The sequence below is a fragment of the Microcaecilia unicolor genome, chromosome 1 (genome assembly GCF_901765095.1).
Source record: "Microcaecilia unicolor chromosome 1, aMicUni1.1, whole genome shotgun sequence".
NCBI classification, from domain to species: domain Eukaryota; kingdom Metazoa; phylum Chordata; class Amphibia; order Gymnophiona; family Siphonopidae; genus Microcaecilia; species Microcaecilia unicolor.
In genome coordinates this window covers 341610373-341623988 of record NC_044031.1, presented here as the reverse complement: position 1 = coordinate 341623988, position 13616 = coordinate 341610373, and the positions used below count along the sequence as shown (strand labels likewise).

Here is a 13616-nt window from a genome sequence, read left to right as displayed (position 1 = left end):
AAGAGGCCAGAAATATGCATGAACATTTTTAGAACCAAATACTAAACAAATTTTAAAACATGTGTAAATTAAAAAGCTAACAATACATGGATACTCAAGATTTGTTACAAATATCAACAAATACTTAAAAATAATATTGGAAACCACAAACTTCATTAATCAAAATATTGGGAAAACATCACTTACAAAAAGTGTACCTCAGTTTCAGATGCAGTTTCAGATGCTGAGTTGAGATAAGGGCTAGTGCTCATTGAAATGTTTTGATACACTCCTCCTTAAAAAGAACAGTCCCTCAAATTGCAAGTCAGATGCTGGAAACAGGCAAGCCAAGCAGCCGGCCTTAAGCAGGCAAGGTTGACAAGCAGTACTACACACAAGCAAGGCAAGGCAAGGCAAGGCATCAAGGGGAAGGCAAGGCTTTCCTTTAATAGTCCCCAACCTGGAAGTGCAGGCATCCTTGAGTTTTCTCGATGCATCCCCGGAAGCAGACATGCTCCTATGCGGAAGCCGGCAGCAGTCGATAGAAGGAGCGACAGAGATACAAACCGCTGCCCCGAGGAACATTGCAGTATCCTACTTGATGGCTTGAGTTGCGTTGGGGCATCAGTGGAGGGGAAGATGGGGAGGAACAAGTGAGTGACGTGGTTTGTATGAGCTCACTCACGCACTCACCTTAGAGGGAACACTGCTCAGAAGTCAAAACATCTGAACGGTAATGTGCTGTGGTTAAAACACAAAGTGGATAGGGTCCTAGCTGTAATATTTATACCTACGAGACTGCAATACTTTTAACCAAACCTTTATGTACTTTCTAACTTTTGTACTGCCAGGTGCTTTGAAGACCCAGATATATGTTTTTAAAGTCGGTTTATGTCCTTTTTCATGCAGGCAATTTTGCTCTGTTGAATACAACCAAGGAAGTATAAAGTATTAAGATTTGCTTAAGTGCAGCATCCTTAACGTTAGAGAAAGGTGTCTGGTGTCTCTCATGGCCATTAGCTCACTATGAAGTGTACCATTCTGGTGTCTAGTATAGGTAGAAGACTTTATCGTAATCCTCTCTGCTTTTTAAAGCAGCTATAGTGCTAATTTGCAAAATAGTGCAGCCAACATGCAAGAACCACTTACAAAACTATCATGAACAGTAGACTCCATCCATAAGCAGTGCTGGTATTCACAGAGATATTGACTCACAGTGAGCATCGCTGACTCCCCAGAGACAGAGTCTCCTTTGGACAGCATTCTCCATAGGATGTCCTCCTTTCCCTTCACTCCCTGCCAGTAGATAATAAAGTCTTTATACAAAAATCATTACTGTGATAATTGTAGCTTGACCTGTCACCAGTACTCCCAGTTCTGCTGGAGATACCAGCTGTTTATTGGTCCTAGAACTTATGGGTAAGTGGACCCATTGAAACCCTAGTTTTCTATTGGCTTTTGCATTCTGTAACACTTAGACTTTCCATGGCTATGCCTACGGTTCCCAGACCTGTCCTGAAGGAGTATCAGCCAGTCAGGTATATCCACAATAAATAGACATGAGTTAAATTAATTTGGTGTGGATACCCTGAAAAACCTGAGTGGCTGGTGCTCCCCCAGGACAGGTTGGAAACCCACTTGAGCTATAATATTTTATAGGAATCAACTCTTTTATTTTAACTTTTCCATGACTGCTTAACACTAGCTCTGGTTATCCCTGGGGCATTGACTCCTCTATGGTTTTTATACCAGCAGTGATGCCAACTTCTTGGTATCCCTTGCCTCTCCCAAACACTACAACATGCAAATAAATAATCCAGTGGACTTCTACTAAAAATGCCTTGTCTCTCATTTTCTCTTCTCTTTTCCCTCTCTCAAAATGAAATTCAGAATAGATACCACCAACTACTATTATTATTATTATTACTATTATTACAAATCATTTCATCAGTGTTACTGTACATATACATCACTATGAAGATACATCTAAGAGAAAGCATCTGCTCTGTGGAGCTTGTAATCTAATCAAGATATACAGACGAGAAAGACCTGTAGGAAATTTGCTTTGTTACAGAAAACCTGGATAAAGAGCAAGGCTATAATCGGGGGGATGTGGTGTTTAAGATTTAGAAGGAACCTCAAAAGGGCTATGCTATGTTGTTGATTATTTACGGTCTTACTCATAATCTTTCCATAGCTATAAAAAAGATTTGGATAATTTCCTAAAAGAAAACTCCATAAGCCATTATTAAGATAGACTTGGGAAAATTCACTGCTTATTTCTAGGATAGGCAGCTTAAAATCTGTTTTACTCTTTGAGACCTTACCAGGTACTTGTGACCTGGATTGGCCACTGTTGGAAACAGGATATTGGGCTTCATGGAACTTTGGTCTGTCCCAGTATGGCAAGGCATCTGTTTTTATGTTAACTATACTAATTGCTTGTCAGAGCCATTCAAAAAGGTGCATCGAGATAGATGTAGGGCATGGGTGGACCACAGTAGGAGCTCTAATCAAGGAGTAGGTCCCCTCTTGGAACTCCATTTTCTCTCTACTCCTTGCGAAGGCAAAAGTGTCAAAGTTTACAAACTGTTCTCTGTACTTGATTTGCCCTCATTTTTGTTTCCTTAATTTGTCCTTCATTTTTTTCTCTGCATCTTTACGTTTTCCATTGCATTTTCCCTTCTTATCGTTATGTTTAATGTCTTTTTCCATCATATTTTATTCTTTACAAATCTGTTCCATATATCAGCAGCAGTTCTGGGTGTCACGTGCCGCCTCCTGCCTTCCAGTTGTTTCTTTCTTCCTCTGCCAGCCTTATTTTCTGCTGTTCTGCTAAATGGCTGATCTTACTTTCTTTTTAATTGCCACAACCTAAACCTGGTTTGTAGCTATTATAATAAGGTCGGCTATTTACAGGAAAAGCTGATTGGGGGCCTAAAGATGAACTCAAGGCCAATGGGAGGACAGGATGGAGATGCGTTATACCTTGAACTGGGGTGGACCAGAGAGACACTCGCAGCTAGGTGGGTAGTATATATTAGGCACACTCATGCATCAGACCTGACATGGGGCCATGTTTCGATGGGAAACACCCGTCTGCCTCAGGGATCACACACTAAACATAAAACAGATACATTTATTCATTCTATTTGAGGGTCTGCTACAAAGGCGCAGTAGCCCATAGGAATATATGGGTGTCTAGCATTTAGCGCATGCTAAAAACGTGCGCCATTGTAAAATGGCCCCAAAATGAATAAAATAACCATTTGAAAATTCAAACAAAATTATATACACCTCAATCACTTATAAAAATTAATATAATAAAACACATTTCTATTTGTTTGGGTTTTGTTATGTATAGGTTCTGGTATTCCACCATCTTGCACCAACTCACACTTAGGAGCCCTTTTACTAAGCCATGTAAGCGTCTATGCGCACCCAACACGCGCCAGTTTTGAGTTACCGCTCTTCTACTTCATGGTCCGGGCGGTAATTTCATTCGGACAAGCATCAGAAAATATTTTTAGTTTTTGGCGCGCAGGCGGTAATCTGCATTTGGACGTGCATTGACCATTACTGCCAGGTTAATTCGTGAGACCTTACCACTAAGTCAGTGGCTGGCAGTAAGGTCTCAGACCCAAAATGGACACGTGCTAATTTTCATTTTACCACACCTAACTTTTGGGTCCCATACTTACTTCTGCTAAAAGCAAGTGTAAATGTCAGCGCCCAACTTAGTGAGCTTCAGGTGAATTCTGTAAATCTGCATGCAACCTTTTGGAATGTCCCTGACACACCCCCTGGCCATGCCCCCTTTTCAGATATGTGTGATTGAAGTTAAGCACTGCACTTTACAGAGCAGCAGCGAGATGTGTGCACAGATTTTTAAGACTGCCAATTAACATTAGTGATTGGTTATCACCCAGTTACTGATGTTTCTGAGCTCATTAGTCAATTTATTTGTGCACACATCTCTGATGCGCGAACAAGTTAGGTGCAGAAATTTGAGCCCGATATATAGAATCCCAGAGGTATGTGTTTTCCAGAATTCATTCTTCAAACGCGATCCATGCCAGACATTTCAAAGAAGTTGAGGCTTGTTCTGACTTAGCCTCATAAGGGAAGAATAGTATCATTATTGCACAGAGTTCTTTCCTGTTTGTTCTCTCGTCTCACACATTTGTTTTTACTGCAGACTACATGCCCAGTGTTACAGCATTTTCTTTGCAGGTTGTAATATCTTTTCTTGTACCAACATGGAGAAAATCCATAGCAAATGCATACCTATTTCCTTAATTAGGCAGGAGAGTTTCCCATGTTTGTTACAAAAAGACCGTTGTTCAACTGCAGCTCTTGAAATAATTCATCTGTTCTTAATTCATTTCAATGGCCACTTTTATTTACTTTTGAAACTTTCTTTTATCGAAGATATTTGCCAACTTCTGAGAGAGAGTCTATGATGTTATTATATATGTCAGTTCAGCACAGATTTTATCAAGTTTTACAGCTATGTATGTCTGAAGTCGGAATCTTTATGGTCTCAAAAAGCACCGAGGTATTATTAGTGTGGGATAATTCACATATTGGCCCAATAAAAGGTATCAATTTGCAAAGAGTCTCAAACACTCAAGTTTGTAAAGATGGAGAGCCAGTAAGGATGAAGCAGGCAGACCTAGATATAGTCTCTTCTAGTAATCCAGGTGTTAAATTACCAAAATTTGGATTATTGTACAACAATTGTCTTCAATCAAGAAGGGTTTAAATCTATGGTCTAACTGTAATTTATAAAACACCATCTTAACTACAACTTCAGTCTGAGTAGCATGTATGAACCAGCAAGAGATGCCTCTACAAAACAGCATAGTTCTTGCCAAGTTGAGTCTGGGGCATCATCTAAGCAACTCTACCAGTGAACGGCCTGCTCATTAGTTGAGCGGTGAGCAGTGGCGTAGCCACAGGTGGGCTTGGGTGGGCCAGGGCCCACCCATTTATGGCTCAGGCCCACCCAACAGTAGCACATGTTTAGTGGTAACTGGTGGGAATCCCAAGCTCCAAAAGCCGAAGATTTCCCCCTGATGGTAAGAAAAACGCTACTCTCCACGACACCGGCACCTGTGCATGCTCAGTTTTCAGTGCATTACTGCTGCCAAGGTGGAAAGAAGCATATTTTCCCAGCAGCTGAGATTTATTTTTTGAGGGGGGGGGGGGGGGGGGGACACTTGGTGCCCACCCAATTCTTGCCTAGGCCCACCCAAAATCTGTTATCTGGCTACGCCCCTGGCGGTGAGAGCTGCACATGGCCCTGCAGAAGACCTGCATTAGTTTTCTAGGCCAAGCTTCTGGGGTATTATGTATAGTAGTAGGCCTAAGATGACCAGGTAGCTCCATGTTATAAGGAACAGGTGGAGCTACTCTTAGACTTTCCCTATTCCATTTATGTGCTTGTGGACCTGCTGAGGAAATTGGATGTTGACGTCTACAACTATTACTTTCTACAAATGATGTTTGTTTTCTATTGAACTTAGTAAGAAAAATAATCAAATCCCAGTATATAAAGCAAAGAAAAAACCTATTGGTAATCCTCCCCCCCCCCCCCCCCCCCAAACCTTCACACACATGCACAGAAGCACAGAATAGACACCAGTAGAAATATGTAAACACTTATACATATACCCATTTGTGTAGATACACACATATACAGATTCACATATGCACACAGTATACAGGCACACATATACGCAAACACAGTCATATACTACTATTACTACTACTACTATTTATCATTTCTATAGCGCTATACACACAAACATGCACATACAACACAAATGTACACACACTTGCATACTCACTCAGAGGGATTGGAAATATTCTATGAAGCATGCTCCATGTGCTTTCTCTACTATGCACCCTTTTTGCCCTGCTGTCACAGTGTTATCCCTGCTGGGCTGGCTTTTAGTGATTCACATGTGTATTTCATTTTCTTTGCTGTAAATTATTCTGTGAAACCTAGTGACTGAACCGTATAGCTTTCTTAAGGGTTACTGTGTGGGGGTGACATCTACAGAGCAATTCTTTAAAGAGACGCTTATTGGGAACCTATTCGATAAAGGAAAGTAGGTGCCTATTTTCCTTTATAGAATACTTGTTTAACTGGGTGTATTCACATGTATGTGTTTAGACGTGAGCTCTTTCACCAGCCATAGAGCTGATGTAAATTCTTGTGCCTAGATTCAGGAGTCAGGCTCATAAATTCTAGTATTCTCTAAGTTCCAGTTGAAGTGTGTATGCCAGCCATGCTCTGCCCAGACTTCTCCTATGCGAATTCTCTTCCACAGACTGCACAGTATTGAAGATATTCGCAAACTTGCAGAACAGTGCATACCTGGATTATTGTTATTTACACACACACACTTGTTCATGTACATGCATAAATGACTAGAATACTGGAATTTACATATGTAACTTGCTGCCATGTTTAGGCAGCTTGTTGTAGAATTAACTTCCTAGTGACCAATGCTTTCTGTAGTGTATTCTAATGGTGGTTCAGCATGACAGGACCTGTTGCCTTGGGACATTGGCACTATGGTTAAATTGTGGAGTCCATTCTTTGGAACCTGTTGACAGTTACACATGTAAATCAACAGCATATATATATATAACTAGGAATACACTTGGAAGCAGCAATTTATAATGGTGCTAAAGATAGGTTTATATTTATTTAAAACTTGATATACCGCCTTTACATTACAATGGGTCAATGCAGTTAACAGTACAAAGTGTTAACATAAAATCAAAACAAGGAAAAAGAATGCTCAACACAATAAGATAAAAGAAACCAACAGCTAAAACTACAAGCTATAGTGTGGGCAAATCCGACAGGAACAAGCTGGGCAAAATTAAGAAGAACTAGATGGAAAGGCCAACTGAAAGAAATGAGTGCATGCACAGATTTAAAGGGGACATGTCTTGGCTATGGTTTGGGCAGACCACTTGAAGTGAAGCAGCCCCAGAAGTCCAAGGTAGCACCGGGCAGGAAAGAGTGTGGTTCTTTCCCGCGCTGAAGACTCAGAAGAGGCCATTAGACTACAAGGGTGTGATAAGGTACGGAAGGGGAGGTGAATGAAGTCGTGTGAGTATGGGTGTGTGGGGAGCTGTAAAAAAAAATGTGGGTGGAGGGAGGCTGGAAAAAAGATAGAAGAGGAAGAATTATATCGGGGGGGGGGGAGGGAAAAGGAGGAATTACGCTTATGGAGAAGTGGATGGGGAGGAGAGGGGGATATGCTGCTCATGAATGGAAGGGAAAGGAAAGGGTCTGTTTTTGGAAATGTACATCTTTTCATTTTCTATTTAGCAGAGTATGGAAGAAAATGCATTTCTGTTACTTTACCAGTATTTTCACTGCTTATAGAATCAGGCTTCCTTGGGGGCATGGGGGGGGGGGTCAAGGTGACTCTGCGGTGTTGGGACGGGGTAGGGGCATGACGGGGTGGGTGGGGGCGTGGCAGAGGGCAGGGCTGCATTTTATTTTGTGTCCTCTTTTTTTTGCGGTAAATATGGTAACCCTACACAGGTAGGAGAGTAGGATATGGGGAGAGTTCTTCATGAGCCATAGCACAGATAGCTGGGTAGGCCAGGTGCACAGTAACAGGCACCATTTAGCTTTCCCATAGCAGAGTTTGAAATGCATTCCACTACAATTTCACACACGCATGAACTCAAGTGCATTGGGGCCTCAGAACAAAATGCATTTCATAACTGATGCATGGAAAGTTCAAATAAGACCTGTCCTATAATTATATTATTGACCAAACTAGATAAGGTAATTATGTCTTGCACTTATTGACTGTTTTTAACCTAATAAATCTAACCTATCAACTTTCTCAGAGCATACAATACTAAACACACACCTTGTTTGTGATTCACATTTGGCAACAGCTCTAAAATTCATGTGAAAACATGTCTAATTTCTTTTCTTTTTCAGGGTGCCAAGGGAAAGATAGGCGTAGTGATATCATCCTATATGCACTTCACCAGTGTGTCTGCAAGGCAAGTCAGATTCATACTTCAGGAGCCTGCACTGTGAAACACAGTAGACTAGAGGACAAGCATTTTGAGTGTTTGTGTATATATTTATGTCACAAAGGGGCCCTTTTACTAAGCTGTGGTAAAAAGTGACCCGCACCAGTTTTGGCACATGAAATTGGCACACGCTGGGCCATTTTTTATCACGGCAGGGAAAAGACCTTGTTTTAAATGGGGCAGTAAATGGCCATGCGCTAATATTAAAATTAGTGTGCAGCTATTTACTGCATGAGCCCTTATCACCACCTATTTAGAAGGTGGGAAGGGCTCACGCGCTACTTGTACAGTAATCAGGCAGCGCGTGGCAGTGTGGCCACGCTGCCGATTACCGTTGAGTACACCCCCCACTGTAGACAATAGAAAATGATTTTCTACTGTGGAAAACTGCGCGTGCCAATTTTGGAACTACCACTGGGTGTCCGCACTACCCCAACGGTAGGGTTGATTTGGCATTCATTACCCGTACGGTAGCCCTACCACAGCTTAATAAAAGGGCTCCAAAATGTTCCCTCTCAGTCACAGAATGTAATGTGCCCTGTTAGTAGTAGCAGAAGTTTGATGCCAGTGAAAAAGAAAACCCCACAGTTAGATTAAAATAATGTTAGAACAAATATATGGTATTCTGTGTAATCTTTACAGGCTTTTATTGTTTGAAGAGAAAATGTTAACTAAGATGCAAATGATACATTTATTTATTTACACATGTCTATCCTGATGATCCTAAACAGTTTTTTCCTTTGCAATACAACATAGAAAATAATACAGAAGCACTATGGAAAACAAATCACAGTAACAGTAAACAGTAAGATTAGATAACCCACTGGCAAGCTAAAACTAGAAAAATAACAGAAGCAAAGTGCCTGTAATTATTGCTCAAATACCAACACAAAAAGAAATGCTTTGACCTTTTTGTCTAAACACCAATATTAATTGTGAAAACTGAACATTGCTTCTGAATAAAGGTCCATTGAAGTTGTTTTTTTTTACAGTGTTTAATAAGATGGGGCCAAATTTAAAAGGGTCTAGGTATCAAACTTCAGGTCCCTTTTACTTGAGTGTGGTAAGATCGTACATTTATCATGCTTTAACAGCACATATTAAAGTGCAGTAAATACAAAGGTCATGTTCTGTTTTGGGGCATGCCTAGCATGTCCTCTCCAGTTACATCACTGAAAAGTTCTTTGCCACACGTTAAAACTATTTGCAATTAGAGGAGACGGTATCAATGTGGGTTACAATTAAGATGGGTTATTTTACCATAAGTTGTGCTATTTTAGCACAGGGTCCTATTTTATGCAATGAAATTACATGATTTATGGTAAAATAACACTTCTTATCAGTAGCCATAAGTACATAAGTACATAAGTACATAAGTAGTGCCATACTGGGAAAGACCAAAGGTCCATCTAGCCCAGCATCCCGTCACCGACAGTGGCCAATCCAGGTCAAGGGCACCTGGCACGCTCCCCAAACGTAAAAACATTCCAGACAAGTTATACCTAAAAATGAGGAATTTTTCCAGTCCATTTAATAGCGGTCTATGGACTTGTCCTTTAGGAATCTATCTAACCCCTTTTTAAACTCCGTCAAGCTAACCGCCCGTACCACGTTCTCCGGCAATGAATTCCAGAGTCTAATTACACGTTGGGTGAAGAAAAATTTTCTCCGATTCGTTTTAAATTTACCACACTGTAGCTTCAACTCATGCCCTCTAGTCCTAGTATTTTTGGATAGCGTGAACAGTCGCTTCACATCCACCCGATCCATTCCACTCATTATTTTATACACTTCTATCATATCTCCCCTCAGCCGTCTCTTCTCCAAGCTGAAAAGCCCTAGCCTTCTCAGCCTCTCTTCATAGGAAAGTCGTCCCATCCCCACTATCATTTTCGTCGCCCTTCGCTGTACCTTTTCCAATTCTACTATATCTTTTTTGAGATACGGAGACCAGTACTGAACACAATACTCCAGGTGCGGTCGCACCATGGAGCGATACAACGGCATTATAACATCCGCACACCTGGACTCCATACCCTTCCTAATAACACCCAACATTCTATTCGCTTTCCTAGCCGCAGCAGCACACTGAGCAGAAGGTTTCAGCGTATCATCGACGACGACACCCAGATCCCTTTCTTGATCCGTAACTCCTAACGCGGAACCTTGCAAGACGTAGCTATAATTCGTTGTGGTAACAGTAAACAGTGCGCATGCTAATTTGCATGATTAATTGCTTTATGCTTCTTAGTCAAAGGGCCCTTTGGAAAGTTAGGAGCACTAAATCAACTTCTGTGAAAATTAAGGGGGTCTTTTACTAAAGCTTAGCTCGGGTTATCTGCATCAGGGCCCATAGGAATAAGATGGTCTCTGCTGCAGATAAATCGAGCTAAGCTTTAGTAAAAGACCCCCTAACTGAGGCTTAGCACCTAAATTTTCAGCTCCTAAACTTGGGTTTAAACATGGGCTGCTATGAGGACAGAGTTTGTGTACAGGAAAAAAGTTCTGAGTGTCAGCACCAGGCACCTAACAGGTGCTTTAAACTAGGCAACTCAATTGCAGGCCTACATTTAGGATCCTGCGTATACATTCTCTGGCTTCTTTGAAAAATCTTCTGATTTTAGACTCCTAAAATTTGGGCACCGAGCGTACTTCTGTCCTTTTCTGAATGCTGTGCTCTTCAGAGGGCAGGAGCTTGCTCATTGTACAGTTTTCGCTATGGACACACATCCTGTTGTCAAGACTTTAATGATGTATCTTGGGGGTCATCACATTAGTTACAGAATTCTTTCTTTTGTTTTTACTATTATTGTGGATAAAATAATGAATTGCTAATTAGAATAACAAGCTACATGTTTGTCTGTTTCTGCAGTGCTGATCAGGCGCTAGATAGATTTGCAATGAAGAAATTCTTCGATGACAAAGTTTCAGCTTTAGTACAACCATCTGAAAAAAGGTAACTTTTAAGTGTATCTGATATTGACTGCAAAGGTGTCTAAAGGTTAGTTACATGGGGCTATGTATATTTCTTTTAAGATCTGTGGACGCTAACAGGCTTATTTTCGAAACAGATGTATATTTCTTTTAAGATCTGTGGACGCTAACAGGCTTATTTTCGAAACAGAAGGGCGCCCATCTTCTGACACAAATCGGGAGATGGGCGTCTTTCTCTCAGGGTCGCCCAAATCGGCATAATTGAAAGCAGATTTTGGGCATCCTCAACTGCTTTCCATCACGGGGACGACCAAAGTTCACGGGGGCGTATCGGCACCCTAGCGAAGGCGGGACTGGGGCATGATTAAGAGATGGGCGTCCTCGACCGATAATGGAAAAAAGAAGGGCATCCCTGACGAGCATTTGGCTGACTTTACTTGGCCCATTTTTTTCTTGCGACCAAGCTGTGAAAAGGTGCCCGAACTGACCAGATGACCACCGGAGGGAATCAGGGATGACCTCCCTTTTCTCCCCCAGTGGTCACCAACCCCCTCCCAGCCTAAAAAAAAAACTTTAAATATATTTTTTGCCAGCCTCAAATGTCATACCCAGCTCCATGACAGCAGTATGCAGGTCCCTGGAGCAGTTTTAGTGGGTGCAGTGCACTTCAGCCAGGCGAACCCAGGCCCATCCCCCCCCCCCCCCCCCCCCCACTTGTTACACTTGTGGTGGTAAATGTGAGCCCTCCAAAACCCACTGTACCCACATGTAGGTGCCCCCCTTCACCCCTTAGGGATATGGTAGTGGTGTACAGTTGTGGGCAGTGGCGTAGCCAGACCTGACATTTTGGCTGGGCCCAGAGCTAATATGGGTGGGCACTATATATATATAGAGGCATGAGTAGTGTGCCTTGCTTCTAGCATTTTTCCTCTCTCTCCCTCCCTCCTTTCATCCAGCATTTCTCCTGCTTCTCTCTCCATCTGACCAACCAGGGTCTCCCCCTTGCTCTCCTTCCTTCTCCCCAACAGCTTGTCTCTCCCCTGCCCTTTTCTGTGTCCCCTCTTTCTCCCACCATCTTTCCATTCATCTTTCTCTCTGTATCCCAACTCTTCTTTCTTTCCATCCAGCTTCTCTCCTCTCACCTCCATCCAGCATGTCCCCTTTCTCTCTCTCTCCCTGGTTCTCTGGATGCACAAGGCATCCACGTCAACTTTATTCATTCAATTGCATTCTTGAAAAGTGAATAGATGGAACTCTGGGTTGCTGCACTGGCTAGTTTTTGTCTCTGTCTTGGGATTTTTTTCGCATTTGTATAGGCTGCGCACGGTTACCTGCATATCCTCCGGACGCAGGGCTCTAGTCAGATTCTGTAGGCCATCTCGATGTGCTCCTGCTCCACATCCTCAGGCTTCACGGTCTCCGTCCAACGCCAGGCCGCCTTCTCAAGCTGCAGCCGCGGAGTCATCTTCCGGTAACGCCACTACCGCCCGCCCCGAGAGTGTAACGCCAGGCTGGGGCCGAGGCCTACGCGACACCTGCTGAAAAGCGGTCGCGTGCGCCAGCCCACTTCAACAGAAGGCGACAAAGACTGCGCGAGGCAACTGAACTCCAAAGGGGCACGAGACACACACACACAGAAGCGCGGGGCCACCACCGCAGCAGCCTTCTGGCATGCGCTGTTGGTCTGCCGGTCCTCAGCCCTCAGAACAGGAAATTGACGTCAGTGGGGGCAGAGGACAGCAGAGCCGACAGCGCATGCCTGGGCCCCGTGCTTCATTTTCTTCATTTGCTGAGTGCTCACAGAGATGTAGCGGTGGAGGATCATCTCAGCGGGAGACTTTCCTGCTTTGGTGGGAGTGCGGGAGATGACCCGCCAAAGCGGAAGTCTCCCGCTGAATGTGGAAGACAGACTTGGCAGGTGGGTGGGCGGGCCTGAGCTAAGATTGGGTGAGCCTGGGCCCACCCAGGCCCACCCATAGCTACGCCCCTGGTTGTGGGTAGTGGGTTTTGGGGGGACAAGCTGGGCTAATTGAGCTTGACTTTTAGTTCTAGAGGGAAATGTGCTTTTTAAATATTTTACCTCTCTAGTTTTGCCCGATGCAGCCTCTTGGCGAAACATGTCCACATCAGGCATAAGCATTTAGTTGTTTGAATTAAAGTTCTTGATACTGCTTTTTACATTTGTTGGTCTGCTGTTTGTTCTGTTGTGTTTGCATCACAGATCTTCTGCCTCTTGTGTTCCCTGGATTTAGCCTCTCCATCCATGCTCTTGCCCAGAGTAGGCCCTCACAGACAGAAGCCTGAGAGGAATGTATGCCGGGAAGCATCCTTCAAAGCTCATTTTCACTTTCCAAATTTAATTATTTGCAGGGTATACTAGTGGTAAAGAGGTATCACATAGCCAGTTGCTGGTTTTAGTTTCAAACTTAGCTATATGTTCATTATTATCTGGGGCCCAATATACTTCCATATTTCCCCAATATATGTTATTTCACACAGTTAGAGGATCTTAATATGGAAGAAAATCCCCTCTATATGACATATATGTCAGGGGAAAAAGGTTGCGTGTGACTCTGTGAGTCCCTTTTCAGCAGTCACAGTGAATGACAGAGTTACCTGGA

The 13616-nt window shown here is 42.9% G+C and overlaps 1 protein-coding gene across 2 annotated transcripts in view; it reads left to right on the top strand.

The window, feature by feature from the left end:
* Positions 1-13616, top strand: part of TNS3 (tensin 3) — a 1051445-nt gene that overhangs the window by 461895 nt on the left and 575934 nt on the right. For both annotated transcript variants that reach the window (XM_030209265.1, XM_030209274.1), the window contains 2 exons: positions 7964-8028; positions 10934-11017. In XM_030209265.1, coding sequence (XP_030065125.1) covers positions 7964-8028; positions 10934-11017 — 149 coding nt within the window. The remainder of the gene's footprint in view (positions 1-7963; positions 8029-10933; positions 11018-13616) is intronic.